Source organism: Lupinus angustifolius, chromosome LG15 (assembly GCF_001865875.1).
Source record: "Lupinus angustifolius cultivar Tanjil chromosome LG15, LupAngTanjil_v1.0, whole genome shotgun sequence".
Classification (NCBI taxonomy): Eukaryota; Viridiplantae; Streptophyta; class Magnoliopsida; order Fabales; family Fabaceae; genus Lupinus; species Lupinus angustifolius.
The window spans coordinates 1,759,052-1,773,858 of record NC_032023.1 but is presented as its reverse complement, the minus strand read 5'-3'; the positions used below and the strand labels follow the sequence as shown (position 1 = coordinate 1,773,858).

The 14,807-nt window shown below is 34.5% G+C and overlaps 1 protein-coding gene across 2 annotated transcripts; it reads right to left on the bottom strand.

The window, feature by feature from the left end:
- On the bottom strand, positions 1,693 to 14,043 carry LOC109328232. 2 transcript variants are annotated; one of them, XM_019561598.1, is made up of 15 exons: positions 13,880 to 14,043; positions 11,463 to 11,998; positions 11,116 to 11,392; positions 10,385 to 10,683; positions 8,862 to 9,044; positions 7,879 to 8,622; positions 7,693 to 7,787; positions 7,538 to 7,597; positions 7,373 to 7,461; positions 4,727 to 5,290; positions 4,494 to 4,568; positions 4,184 to 4,254; positions 4,027 to 4,084; positions 3,178 to 3,439; positions 1,693 to 2,779 (listed from the first exon to the last, which is right to left on the bottom strand). In XM_019561598.1, exons 2-15 carry the CDS (start codon positions 11,873 to 11,875, stop codon positions 2,064 to 2,066), a joined length of 3,906 nt encoding a protein of 1,301 aa, XP_019417143.1. In that variant the 5' UTR covers positions 11,876 to 11,998; positions 13,880 to 14,043; the 3' UTR covers positions 1,693 to 2,063. The 2 variants fall into 2 exon arrangements, with proteins under 2 accessions (XP_019417143.1, XP_019417144.1); XM_019561599.1 differs by having other exon boundaries at positions 4,730 to 5,290.

The window sequence follows — 14,807 nt, the reverse complement described above, 5'->3', positions numbered from 1 at the left end:
CTAGAATTGTTTGCTAAAAAATAAATTTTTTAAGTGACACTTGTTAAAAAAGGTTGAAATTTTTTCTAGTGCTGAACTCAGATTTTGACATATTATATTAAAAAATATTAAGGGTCCAAATTTTTATTTTTTTAATTAAATAAATTTATATATTTATTCATACATTCATATTCAAGTACAGAAGAATCTAGTATTGAAGAGCTTATACTAGAGTCTCTATTGAGAGAGGTTGTGGTCTCAGATTATGACAAGTTATATTAAAAAATATTACGATCCAAATTTTTATTTTTTAATTAAATTAATTAATTTTTTATATATTTATTCACATTTCAGTATTGAAGGGTTTAGTACTAAATAAAAATTCATTTCTATTGAAAGATAATCACTCACTCCAAAATATTAGTTCAAATGAAATACAATAAGGGGCTCTCTCAAATGAAATACAATAAAAACGTTCATGAATGAATAGAAAATTTAAAATATAGCTAAAAATAGAAAATAAAATAAAAAAGGATATAGAATATACAGAGGCAAAGTTATACTAGTACCTAAAAATATATACATGTCAAAGAAATACAAAGAGGAGATATATCATTTACCCATTTTATAATAGGTTTCAATGATAATCGAATTATTTCATTTTGCAGATATATATTGCAACGAATACTTGTCATCAATCATTGTTATTAAGTTTACGAATTTTTTTAATTAAAAATTGGCTGATTAATTTTTGAATTGCCAAATTTGTTTTGAATTTGAATTTTTCAAAATGTATTAATTTTGAATCTTGGACTCGTGACGCAACGAAGGATAAAGAATTTATGCAGAATGATTTTGGTTTGGAAGTGGGATTTCAAAATTATTATTACATATAGTGTTGATTGCAAAATAGTTTAATATAATGTTTGTTTATTGTATCACATAGTAAATAAAACGATAAAAATGTTATTACATTTTATCATTTATTTATTATCGTGTGACACTTGTCTCTCCGGTAATGAACTAACTTCTTAGTCATAGATGGTTAATATCCAAGTTATTTGAGTGTTGATGTCAAAGGGGTTTTAACTAAAAAATCCATTTGTATATTAATTTCTCATAAAAGGTTAATCATAATCCCTTTGCAAATGCATTTTTTTATTTATAGGTTTCCAACATTGTGCCTAGTGCAATCTTCATATACTGTAAATTCACCAAACTAAGGAAACCCTGAAGTCAGAATCAACTAAATGGATATGACAAGAGCAGGAAAGGAAAAATGCATAATCCAGATACAATAACAACCAAACATTTATCCCACTAGGCAGGGTCGGCTAATAAATTAAAACAAATAAGGAGAGTTAGAGTTGCAGGCTAATAAATTAGACATTAAATACATTGGGATAATACTCAAGGTATAGATAACCAGCCAGATATGTTTCACACATGTATAACACAAGCAATAGGGGAACTTCACAAAGAGTGAGTAGCAGTACTTATTGTCCAATGAAACACAGACAATGATTGCATCTAAATATTAGTTATCAATTTTTCCTTGAAAGCTCCAAGAAAATCTACAGGAATACCTGGATGAAGCATAGTAAACAACTTGAACTGCATCACATTCAAGAAATATATCTGCAAAATAAAAAATCCAAAAGCAAACCAGGATGGGAGTGGAGGGAGATTGAAAAAAGGTAGCAAGTGGTATCATTTCAGCAAATGAAAGCTGATTTTATTAGAAATATAAATGTATGTACAAGAGGACTTGTTCTCTGATTTGTATGAGCTACAACCAGGATACAATGTTTGCTAATATATAATCACTAGGAACACTAACTTGTACCTTGAACAAAAAAGATCTTTACAATGGAAGTCATGAACTTCAGCACGATCAAAATCCGAAACAGCTTGAGGTTACTCATAAACAACTTGGAGAGAGGAGCCTTACAAAGAATCTATATAACCTAATTGAGGAAAGGATTGGCCACAAGACTATCCTATGTAACTAGTTAAGACTTTAAAGTACTTTGTTTCCTTTGTCACTGATATATAATGAAAAGTAGTATACAAAGAAAGCAGTTTCAGACCATCATATTCAAGTCTGAAAGGTCATCCATGGGAATTTGAAGGCCCATACAGTCATTATCATGTAATCCATCATCATCAAAAGCCAACCATGAACCAAGATCCTGACCTTGGCCATCAATATCATCAGGTACTCCGAGTACATCCATTCCAGGTATCGGCAGGTTTGACAAATCAATAGTCTCATGGTCATCATCCAATTCACCCAAGCCAAACTTATCTTTTTCCTTGGCATTGTTATTAGTAGACATTCCATTGGACACTGAAACAGAGGATAATACTGGTTTTGATTGCTCTGATAGCTTGCCAAGGAGTCCATTTACAGAAACAGAATTCTGAGGTGCTTTCTGCTTAGGCTTTACTTTGGATTTCCTTTCTCCCTTAGCATTAGATGATGCTGGCCTACCGGTTTTGGCAGTACCGTTCCTGGAAAACACTTCTCTGCTCTGCCCTTTTCCATCTCTGTCCCTCTCACTCCTCTTTCCTTTTGTACTGCTTGATAGAGAGCCACCAATGCCCAATGGGGCAATAGTACCACCAACATCATCAAGGGATAATTCCCTCTTCTTTACCCTGTTTGACCATAGATCTTCCTTCCCATTATTTTGTTCAGATGAATTGTTTATAGCAGGACAAATATCTGATGAATTGAGATCATGATTGTCCATATTCTGACTAAATTGTAAAGGACTCTGCTGTGAACCAATGAAAGCTGCAAAAAAACAACCATAATAGTATATCAAGTTTTGGCTGGTACTCAAAGGAGCAATAGGAAAAACAAGAAGACTTGACTGAACAGGTCAGAAGCAGAAGGTATCAGGAAAATAAGGGATTCTAATCTTTCTCTCTCCCTCGATTAATTACTGACAACTAAGACAAAATTACACCTCTTAGTTGGGCTATCTCTCTCAGCTGGCAGTGCTGTAGTAGTTTTTGTCTTAGTTCACAGTATTTTATTGTGTACACAGGGGGAGAGAACAGACAAATTAATCCACAAAGAAAATGGTATATACAGTTAAAGCCATCTGAGATGGCTAAAATGGTCACAGCTTATATAGAAGAAACACAATAGAATAGAGAACTCATTCAAGAAAGTAATGAAGAAGACACCTATTCTTGCTTCCAGAGAAAGAGAAGCAGCATATGGTTTTGCAGATTCAACCTCCATGCCATCTAACTGCCGAAGAATACTCAGCTGGGAAGAAGCAGCAAGGAACATATCCTTGAATAAAGGCTCGTTGAAGCAGCTCTTGCCAGCATCTTCAAATTGATGGCACCGTTCCAATGTTCGTTTAACAAATCCCAATGCAGCTTGCTTGGCCATTTTGCTGCTTGGATTTTTTCCACCAGAGGGGATAGGACCCCAACAAGCCTGCCAGTCAATTAATGTCAGTTCATGCTGCCATATGACCAAGAGCATTTTCTAATATTCTAGCATCTATCAGGCCATTGAGCGCTCAACTCTTCCGAGAGAAACATAAGTTATTTAAAACACGATAACAAAGCAAAGCTGGATTTTGTTTAAAACACTAAAATAAGAATAGAGTAATAGACCAAATATTTACAAGTCTGAATTAAAAGGCAGCCGTAAGACTTGCTTGAGACTTACTATTTCCTATAGTTACTGTTATGTTTTCAAACTGTAAACAATCTAAACTCGTCATAAGTTTTATAGGGCATTATGATCAGCTAAATTTAAGGTTATATACTACGCAGCACAGTCCTGTATACATTGATGTGCCTTTTTTTTCCTACTTCTCACCCTGGCAATCATATAGACCATGTGCTCACTCTGCATCCATACTAACCAGTAGTCCAATATAAAGATTCCCAGCCTTTTGAATAATTATTGTAATACAACTTCTGGTATAGAGGTTGAATAATTCATCATCTACAATTTTATCCTAGAATTCTAAACAAGATTAGGTACAAAAAGTAACATCCAATTATAAGAGTTACCATGTATCTGTGATAAGCCATCACAACAAGTTTGTCTAGTGCATGGTGTTCAAAATCCCTGCTAAACAAAATTTCATACTTTCATTCAGAACAATGACCCACAAAAGGTTGAGTTAAGAAAATAATTTAATCAGGGCACATATTGAAGTGTAATTGCCTTTCTTGCAGCTCTTTTTTTACTGAGGCAGATCTCAACAATCCGTCTAGCAAGCCCTTCTTCTTGGAAACCTATGATATACATGAAAATAAAATCTTAAGGCAAATTATGTAAAATCAAAGTTAACTTCACTAGGTTTTGAATGATATCAATAAATCGTGTATGGTTCTATGCCCAATATATATATATTTACATAAATTTGGAAATCAACATATAAATAGTATCAATTACATGAAAAATTAACAAAAATATTGGGAAAAAACATCTAGATGGTGAGTAGAACAGTATGACTTGGCTTCAGTATTGGTACCTGTCGTAGGTAATGCTCCTCTAACCTACTGATATCCTCACGAAGTCCTTCATCATCTGCTTGCGGCAGTTCAGGCTTGAAAAACAAAGTAAAAATAATGAGTATGAAACAAGCAAGATGCAGATTTAACAAGGAAAAAAATTGTATTAAATACATTCATTAGGTCTGCTGATAAGTAGACTACTGACAGGACTACAGAACAAACTAAAACAAAACAGTTCAGAAGAATTTGCTACCAGTTCAGGGTAAATTCCAATGCTTTGAAGCTCCAAGAGAAGCCTATCACTCAGATCCAAAGCATCATACTGCGAATCTGAACAGGTGAAGATAGGCATTGATGCTTTGTGATGAAGTAAACCATTTACAGAGCTACCGAAGCTTGAATTGAAGCCAGTTCGTGGAATATCAACTATATCACTTTCAGTCTCAATATGTTCTAGCTTCCTAGTCATCCTATAACCATTGTAAGCAGAATGACAAATAAACTGATAATTAGCTTGTGAATAGTGATCCAAACCGCTCAGTTCTAACTCCCCATTTGTCTCAAATTCTGTGTCATATGTGTCAAACTTGAGATCTTCACTTTCACTGCTACACTCATCTGAAATTAAAGCAGATATCAGCCTTTGACAGAGGGGGATTGCACTATGATCACCTTTAGCTACTTGTAACTGTTCTGTAACAATTCCAGCACTTCTTTGACCACCAGGTCCAACATCTCTTTCACAGTCAATCAACCCAAACCCATTAGCAACAGCTTCAGGAGTTGACATTAATCTGCTTGATTCTAGAATTCTCTGAAAGATGATTGAATTTAAGTTATTAAAGAAGTTTGAATATGTTGTCCCCATGACAGGTTTGTCTGAGAACTCAAAAAATTGGATCAGTACATACACTCACACATGGATTGCTAACCTTAGGCTGTCTCACTAGATATAACAAATAATATATTAATAAATAAATAAAATTATGACTCCAAAATAACTCAACCAAGGGTCACATCAGTGCTATAATGTCAAGGAAATTTGTTGCTTCAAATTACTAACAGTCAAAAACTTGTATACCACATTTCCTATTATAGATGGCAAAATTAAAACACCACCACCTTCTCAGATAAAATTCAGTTACAGACTTACAGTAAAGCAGTAGGCTTCTCCAGAGTTAGCCTAGGATACCTAAACAAGAAGTAGCACTGCTTTGTGCCTAAAATGAACAACCCAGTTATAAAAATGACCTTGGACACATACAGAACTGGTCTCAGTATACCTTCAGGTCATGTCATATCTAACTATAACCATCAATGGTTGAACCTCCTTTATATATGAAAGAATTAAGTTTTCGGATTAAATTAAATAATTACAAAGAGTGAGGATTGAGGATGATAAGAACCTAGTAAAAAAGAAAGAAAAAAACATGAGAAAAGAGATGTGCTGAATACAAAAGGTCATGAACTCTGTACCAAATAGACACCTATAACCCTTATCCCGAATCAAGTGATGTGCTGAATAAACCTCCATAAAAATGAATTCCTCTCTAACCAAATAAATTTATTGTAGCATATGCCACGAATATTTAGCCTCCTTAGTTTAAGCAAAGCCACAAAAGCAAACCATCAAACACTGGTCCAAGAACCTAGGACACACCCAACATTACTGAAAATGCTGAATTAGGAGTGCCGTGAAAAACCAGGAGCGGAACAACATAAGACAAGATGAGGCACATAATCTAAGTAAGTGCCACACGTTATACACATATCAGGGCAGAGAACCTTAAATGGCCTATGAACCAGCAACACATCATTAGTACAAATTCCATTGAGTAACTGAAAGACTTTATCATTGAGGGAGCTTTGGATTTCCCCAAGGGTTTGCCAAGGAGAAAAGCATCCCTATTCAAGTGGCAAAAAGTAAAAACGTGTTGGGAAGTAAGTCCAACATCGCCTGTCTCATTCTCCTAGGCATGCTTTAAATACCTATTAGGCTACTCCTCTCATTGTCAATTGGTTTTTGAGATGAAACCTTGGTATAAGAGCAACAACCCAACTTCTCTCCGATTTTCATGGGCTAAATATGTCATTTAGTCATGGGTTAAAGGTAACATTTCGCCTGGTCTGGCAGACTTCTGTAGATGAGACATTTTGGGAAGTAAGTCCCACATCGTCTGTCTCATTCTCCTATACATGGTTTAAATACATGTTGGGCTACTCCTCTCGTTGCCAATTGGTTGAGATAGAACCTTAACAAAAATATTTACATGAAAAATCCCCCAGAGGATCAAGGGACCAAGTCCTTTTATCCAGCTAAGAAGACAAAAGAACAGAGTCTGGGATTCCTAAAATGAACTACAGTTCAGAATCCTCCCCATCATTTAAATTACAAAAAGTTGAAAATTGAAATTCCACGAAAAAACAGAATCTTGGACACAATATAATTGTGGATATGGGAATTATGAGTTGGAAAGCATTTCTGATACAAGATAACAATTCTATCACCAAAAATTGTCTAAACTCTAAAGTAAAAGTTAAAATTTAGTAACCCTTCTAAATGAAAACCAGCTACTCTCAATAATAGTAGTGATACAGACATATCATTGAATCCAACAAATTAAAAAAAAGATCTAAGATTTAATTGACCTACCAAAAGGCAAAATGACATACTGTTATCATCTTCCTCTTCAAAAATTACTTATGCATGATATATTTGAGAGTCATAACTGGCACATTACATGAAACTGTAATATTATGGACAACATCACAAACATTTGTAGCCTTGCTGAACTGTACCCTTTTCTTGCAAATGAGAAAGTACCATGACTCGAATAGGTCTGACAAGATTAATGTAAAAAATACCATCACTCATAATTACTGATAAAGTCAGTACCTTTTGCTTCCAGTAAGTAATATCCTCCTCATTTATCAAACTGAAGAAAGGCTCCATCTGTCTCCAGAATTGGCTGGATAAGGCATGAGCTGCAGTAATACGAAAATTCAATCAGACAAAAATATTTGGGCTACTCTTATATACAGTGCTTAATAAGATATATACCAGAGTTGATAACACCCTTTACAGCAGCCAGTAGCTCTTCGTGTCCATCTTCTGACCCAACTAAACCAATGAAACCAAAAATGAATAATGATATACTTCATTACAGACAAAAAAAGTTTAGTTCATGAGCCTTCTCAAGAAGCTTAAAATAGTACCAAGAAAATCTGCTGCTGCACTAATAGCTGTATGTTTTTGACGTGCATATGCTTTACGATCAGAAAGTTTCCTACTTGGCGGACGACCTGCCTTGCTGCAGGGATTTCATAGAAACATAAGATTTTAATCCATAGGCACATGTAACTTGTCAAACAACTTAAACAATACATTTAAATAGGAGCCACCTTTCACTCTTCTCAAACCCTAGTCTTGAACTTCTAAGTTGTTTTGCAGTTCCTATGTTTCCAAGCTTCTCAATTGGTATCTGCGACCTTGTGGAAGGAAAACTGCGTGCTGTCCTCCCTTGCCTTCGAACACCATCTCCATGTTCTTCTCCAGAGACAAGCTTATTTTTTCTTGTTGGTAGGACCACATTAGACACCTTTTGAACATTTTGTCCAGCTTTATGATCTATCTCTTCTTGTTTCCTGCCCCTCTCTTTCGGTTTTATCTCAGCCACCCCAAACTCTTCACTTTCAGATAAGGCAGCTGAAGAAAAAGAATCGCCTTTTAATTTAATTTTCTGAGGAGAAGTGCTAGCCATACGTTTGGAAAATCCCAACCCAAGATCATTAGCAGCCACATCGGATACAGAATCCGAAGCAGGGGAGTCATCATTACTTGAAACAATGGGTACAAAATTTGTTCTTCTGGCAGTGCGGGAGCTCTTTTGCGGCCTCTGCCAGGGGGCAACGGGTGGGGAAGATGATCGTGCTGATGCCACACGTTTACGATTGTTAGTGCCAACACCAGCAGGTGGCTTGGTGGTACAATGAGACAGCTCCCAGTCATTAGAAACAGCTGCTCTATGGACAACTGGTGACAACTTGGGGGCAACTCCTGAACCTGATCGTGGCGCACGAACAGAAGTATTCGTTTTTGCACTTAAATTAGGGCTAGCTGAATTAGAATCGTCACAAAAAGTTGCCCTGGGTATGGAAAAAAAGTGGAGACCAAATCAATTATAGAATATATAACACAGATAATGATGAGTTTTGAACACTAATCACAATTCAAGAGGCTCAACGACACATGGAAACCCAACCAAAACGAGAAAACAAGAAGAAAACATGTAAAAAAACAAAACAAAAAAGCCAATGAAAAAATAAGTTTTTCCTTTCAATAATCATTCAACCATAATAAAAAATAGGGTCCACAGTGTGCTTACTTGCTAACAGCTCTGAAGGTCACCTTTTCCTTGTCCGAGTTAACTGGACGGTCCCGCTTATCATTGGTGGCAGAATTATTATCTTGGTCACTTCTAGGGGTAGTGACACGTATGCCCGACCCAGTTTGTGGAGAGAGGCTATCTGGTTTTCCAACTCCAACAGATCCATTAGAAATCACTGGCCTAAACAGAGGGACATGAAAGTAATATATTAGTAGCCTATAGCCCTATACTGTAGAAAGTGAATGAGCAGGAACCAGAAATATAAAAATAAAATCTTGTTAAATACATGACATCTTCCACCAAATAGTTCGAATCTATTAAATTATTGTATTGGTTGTTACTTAGTTAGCTAATATTGTTAATTAGTTGAGAAGGTTGTTAGAGGATACACTAGCTTGTACTTAGTGTTAGTTGTACTGCCTCTATATAAGTAACCCTCTCCACTGTTTGTAATTAGCATTTCATTAATAAAAGTTCAGAATTTACATTCAACTCTATTCTCTCTCTCTCATTCTGTTTTCCTCTCTTCTCCTTCTCTTCTTATCTTCTTAGTTCTTACAGAATCCATGATCCTTAAAATCAGAGTGAACTTGGCAAAATCCCTCAAAACAAAATTCTCTTTTTTACTTCAACTAAAGGTAGATTTCAAGCCACCATTGACAATATATGTAGAGAAACCCAAACAGCTCTCGTTTATCTTATTTTATTTTTCATTATTGTATTATAAGTTTATAACCATGAAGGGAGAGAACGCAACAAGTTACCATTGGTAGAGCAAGGGGTATCTATCCTAACACATTAATGGGTGATTCTTATTATACCAAGTACTTCAGTTATCAGGCATCTTATTATCTGCAATAGATGAATGTAGCATCAGTAATAAATTGCTAATAAATAACATACTGATATTGGAGAAACATGTAATTTAAATTTAAATTCACAGTAAAGACATAGTGTGCATTGTTATATTGACTCTAAACAACAATGTTTTTACAAAACCTTCATGCAAAATGGTTCACTGATTATGCCTTGGATATTCAATCTACCTAGAGACACTAGATCAATAACACATGAAGATCAAAGGTTTAATCTTTAGTTACATTGGATTAGTATATTCACAGTATGGCAATACGCCTGCCTTGCAATGTAATTTAACAATTAATATTTCAATCCCAAGCACAAGCATGGGAGTTTCCCCTCGAGACCAGAGATCCAGAGTAAATAATTGTGTCTGTTTGTACAAGAGATACTCATAAAGTTTGCTGCTACATAAAAATCAAATGGTACAGGTTTTATCATAAAAAAGGAAAAAAGTTAAAGGTAGATATTCCCCATATATGTCTATCATCATTTCTCTAAATCTCCAAAGTTTCTATTGTTTTCTTTTTAGACATAAAGGGCACCAGTTCATTTATTTATCAATTTAATAAGTAATACTTTATCATCTGGAAGCAGGAGGGCTGATATAAAATCCAGTTATATGTTCATGGCAGTATAAAAGCATATAAATACATCCATACCTGAAAGAATGAGAATCATTACTAAACTTCGACCGAGCATCGGTACCAAGTCTTTGTTGCATTCCCTGTTTAGTTTCATGGAAAGAGTTAACAGGTTTCATCATTGCTGTACTTGGAGACCCATCTGGTTTGATGCCAGAACGCTTTTTCTTCATTTTTGACTTTTCCCAGCCATCACCTCCAATAGGTAAAATTCGTTCCTCACCCTGAACAGCACCACTATTAGCAATCCGTAGCATTTCCTTATCTCTATCTACAGTCCCAGAAGGCCTGACGAGAGAATTATTCCTCACATCCATCTAGAATTTATGAAAACCAGGTCAATTTTGCTCAACGCATTTTAAAGCAAACCCAAGTTAATCTGAAAGCCGACTCTTCATGAAAAAAGCACAAGCAACTTTGTTCAGCCACAAGACATGTACTCATAACTTACCAGACCAGAAAAACTGAGAAAAAAATCTTTGTTTTGGAAGCTTCATAGACGCGACGAAACAAGCATAAAAGAACCTATAAGTTCATTAAAGGCACACTTGCAACTTCGTTCAACCACAAGACATACTCATAACTTATCTAGACCAGAAAACTGTGATGAAAAAGTCTTTGTTTTGGAAGCTTCATAGACACAACAAAAGAGGCATAAAAGAACCTATAGTTCATGAAAGGCACACTTGCAATCTTAAGGGTGGAACACAGTCTATAACTCTATATAACAAGTATAAAAGGACACATACCCTTACATCAACCAACGAAGTTCGAGTGCGCTTGTTAGGAACAACGTTTTTTATTCTTTCATCTGACTTTTGCTGCTCGTGTTCAAAACCACCTGTCACAGCATGACCTTGAACTCCAACCTTACCTATGCTTTGCCCCGAGACTGAACGATCACTTAACGTGAAAGTAGAACGGTCATTAGAAAAGCCTTCTGCTCGGGATCTCTTCTTTGAAGTTATACTTGGGAAAACTTTGTTGAATCCAGATAAGGCTTCACCGAACATTTTAGCACGCTCCCTGTTCAGTTATGCAATGTCATTAAACAGCTCTAACTTCAACGCAAGTAAGAAAATGTACAAAGAACTACCTTCCCCTCCTAAAGTTTGTGTGTAAACCATCCTTTATTCGTCTTATATCTTCTGGTACCAGGGATGGCAACTGCTTGGTTTTTGTAGAAGTAGATGAAGGTTCATCAGGAGGAATTCCAAGAGCAGCACTGATATGCCGTTTATAGTCCGTTTGACGGTTAGACTTATGCTCTGGAGCTACCAACTTATGGTCGAAATGCACGTAATTGAAGAAAGTCATCACATCACCTTGTGTTGCTGAAGAACTGCTTCTCGACGTGTTTGGAAGAGAAGGCGGAATTGGATTTTCAACACTTTCGTGAAAGCTACCTGACCTATCTAATGAAGCAGCTATGTGGGATCCACGCTGCCCAGTGTACAATGGTTTATCAGGGCTTCTAGAAGATAAATCAAACTTACTAGATGCTGCCATTGCACTAATTCCGACACATTCTTTGAGTCAAAATGCATAACAGGTAATATTGCATGACAAAGATGTGGCACTACAGCACAGAAAGGGCAAATCTAAATTGCAAAGATGTTCTGGCCAATGCACCTGAAAGGATCAAAATAATAACAGAAAAATCAAAGTCTATTGCCATGGAGCAATTTAAGTGCATACCAAATATATGAGTTCAGACTGAAAATTAGGACTCATGCTCAAGATCACCTCAAATTCATACAACGAAACACACAGGTTTTTCGAATTTATGAAAAGCCAACGCATCTGTAATGCAACATATGGAGTTTATCTGAACAGCACAATTCTAATACACTCTCCAAGTCCCAAACCCTCTAAGCCAAAGTAGAAAAACATAATATATTTGACATATATACTAATTATTTCCACGCATTACGAACAAAAGTGCACAAAATCTCTAAACGCAGAGAGATATAAAGAACACTATATGCACCCACAATCTTATAAAAGCTACTTAAAATAGACACGCAAATTTTCAAAAGTTCATTATAATATAAAGTATAAAAGTATTTCCTTAACACCATTCTACTTCATCATCTCATGATACAATTAGATAAAAAATACATGATATATAATGCACCATTCTCCCTGAGGTGCTCGATATAATGCCTGGTCATTATTCTTCTATCGCTAATCAATCAACTTTCCTAGAGTGACTGACGATAAAAAGACTTCATGGCACATAACCACGTTTCTAAATGATTTAAACTAGCTCAGTTACATCATAATGAAGAAAGATTATAGTTAAAATTTAATTTTTGGTGAAAATTTGATTAGATATAATATATCTTTAGGGTTAAACATTTATCTACCACCAGGAGACCATCTTGCCAAAAATGTAGCTATCTTTTGAAATGGCAGATTATTGAATGAAACAAAACTTGATGTTATGACCTCCTAGCCACACTCATGTGAAAATATGTGGGATTTAACCCTGTGGGAGAATTTTGCTAATTCTACATAAGTCAAGATTGTGCCCTACTTGCAAGCAAGCTAATCTCAACTCTCAAGCAAATCACATTGATTGTAACCATAGATCAAATTCATACACAACCAAACCTGTCTCACACAACTCAGTTTATCAATATTTCATCATGGTGAAGTCTAAATTATTATGAAAAATGTGATGAATATTTTCTCAACAGCATACTATATGGAATCCAATTACTACAACATCTTCCAGTCTCGAATTCAAAACCTATCTTCACCCCAATAACAAACTTCATTCTAATGTTCCGAACACAGACAGGTAGTCAACCTTTACAAAAACTACTGTTTTTTTATTCAATTAAAAATAATCAACAATTTTTAAGTGTCACTTTGAATTTAAAACGAGTCCGACAACAGATGCACGCCGTTGTTTAAAAAAATTCCTTCCTACACTTATACTGCTCTACTCTTGCTCCTACTAAGTTCACTTCCTCAGTTCAATACATGATCTGCCAACATATCCAGATTCCATAATAAATGTGTAGTAAAAATAATATTAATAATAATAATGATGATGATGATAACAATAATAAAATCATATACCAGATGAACTCTCAGAATGCTTTTTTTATTTTGAAATTTCAACATTTAAAACGTTCTAACAAAAATCCAAAAAAATTAAAAACAAACAAACAAAAAGAATTCTAAATAAATCAAGAACATAATTTATGTTGCACATGTTCTAGCTACTCCAAGCATGCAAAAAGATACTCTTTCTCCTCTACTCTCTCAATCTTAGTTTGTTATAGAGTTCAATTATCAACAAACAAATTTTCAAAACAAACATATAAACAAGAACATGAAGAAACCCTTAGGGTTGAAAAATGCAAAAAAAATTGAAAACACGAACTATTTTCATAACACGGAAAAAGCATTATGAATTCCAAATTCATAAACCCTAGAAGCTGAACCAAAATGAAGAAAAACTAAAAAAAAATAATGAGTATTAAAAAAATTATTACAAACCTGCACAGTTGCAATGATTAGCTAAGAGAATTGAAAATTTTGAGAGAAGAATCGAAAGATTTTTTTGTCTGAAGCTCGAAATCGAAGTTCGTAAATAGTACGAAGCCATGAGCAACGGTGTTTTTTGATCGGCAATGAATTGGGCTCATATTACGATTATGCCCATGTTTGTATTTTTTGAGGAATTAGGGTCTGAGTTTTTAGTATGGGCTTTTTTGTCATATAGGTGTTTCATATATATAAGGAGTAGATTATCTCATAAATAAGGAACTATTTATGTATTGTGTATTTACTATTTAGAAAAAAAGGTCTATGTTTATTACTTTACCATATAATCATGATCATATTAATTCATGATTGATAATAATTTATGACATATTCATATTCATTGCACTAATCTATGTATGCACCTAGACTCATCTGTGTATTAATACTTCCTAAGTTTTAATAAAATTATATTTTCCATTTATAAAATAAATAATTACATTATCAATATACTACTTATTTTCTATTCTACCATATATTCTTTATACCGACTACTTTACCCAACGTTGCAAAGATCAAATGAGACGGTGAGTTTGATTGTTGAACAAACTTAAAAATGGCTTTAATTTATAGTTTTAATTGAATTAGGGTTAAACCAATTTGAACTGTTGAAATTTTATTATGACCATGTTAAACTGTAATAACTTAAAAATTAAAATGAACAATTCACTTTAAATAAAATAAAAATGTGGAACACTACTCTAATGTTTTGTTTTATTCCAGCACAAAAAAGTTAAAGAAAAGTTATTTTATTATGATTAAACAGAATTATTAATTATATAAAAATTGCATTTTCATATAATTATATATTTATTAATATATAAATCATTCAGACCAACGAGACGGTTTAACTACTTAAACCGATTAAAGCTAATACACTATT

Coding starts and splice junctions, on each gene's coding strand:
- LOC109328232 (XM_019561598.1), bottom strand. CDS start 11,875: ATGGCAGCATCTAGTAAGTTTGATTTATCTTCTAGAAGCCCTGATAAA. Junction 9,045..10,384: donor AATGATTCTCATTCTTTCAG/GTATGGATGTAT, acceptor CCCTCTGTTTAG/GCCAGTGATTTCTAATGGAT. Junction 7,598..7,692: donor TGCAGCAGCAGATTTTCTTG/GTACTATTTTAA, acceptor TCATTGGTTTAG/TTGGGTCAGAAGATGGACAC.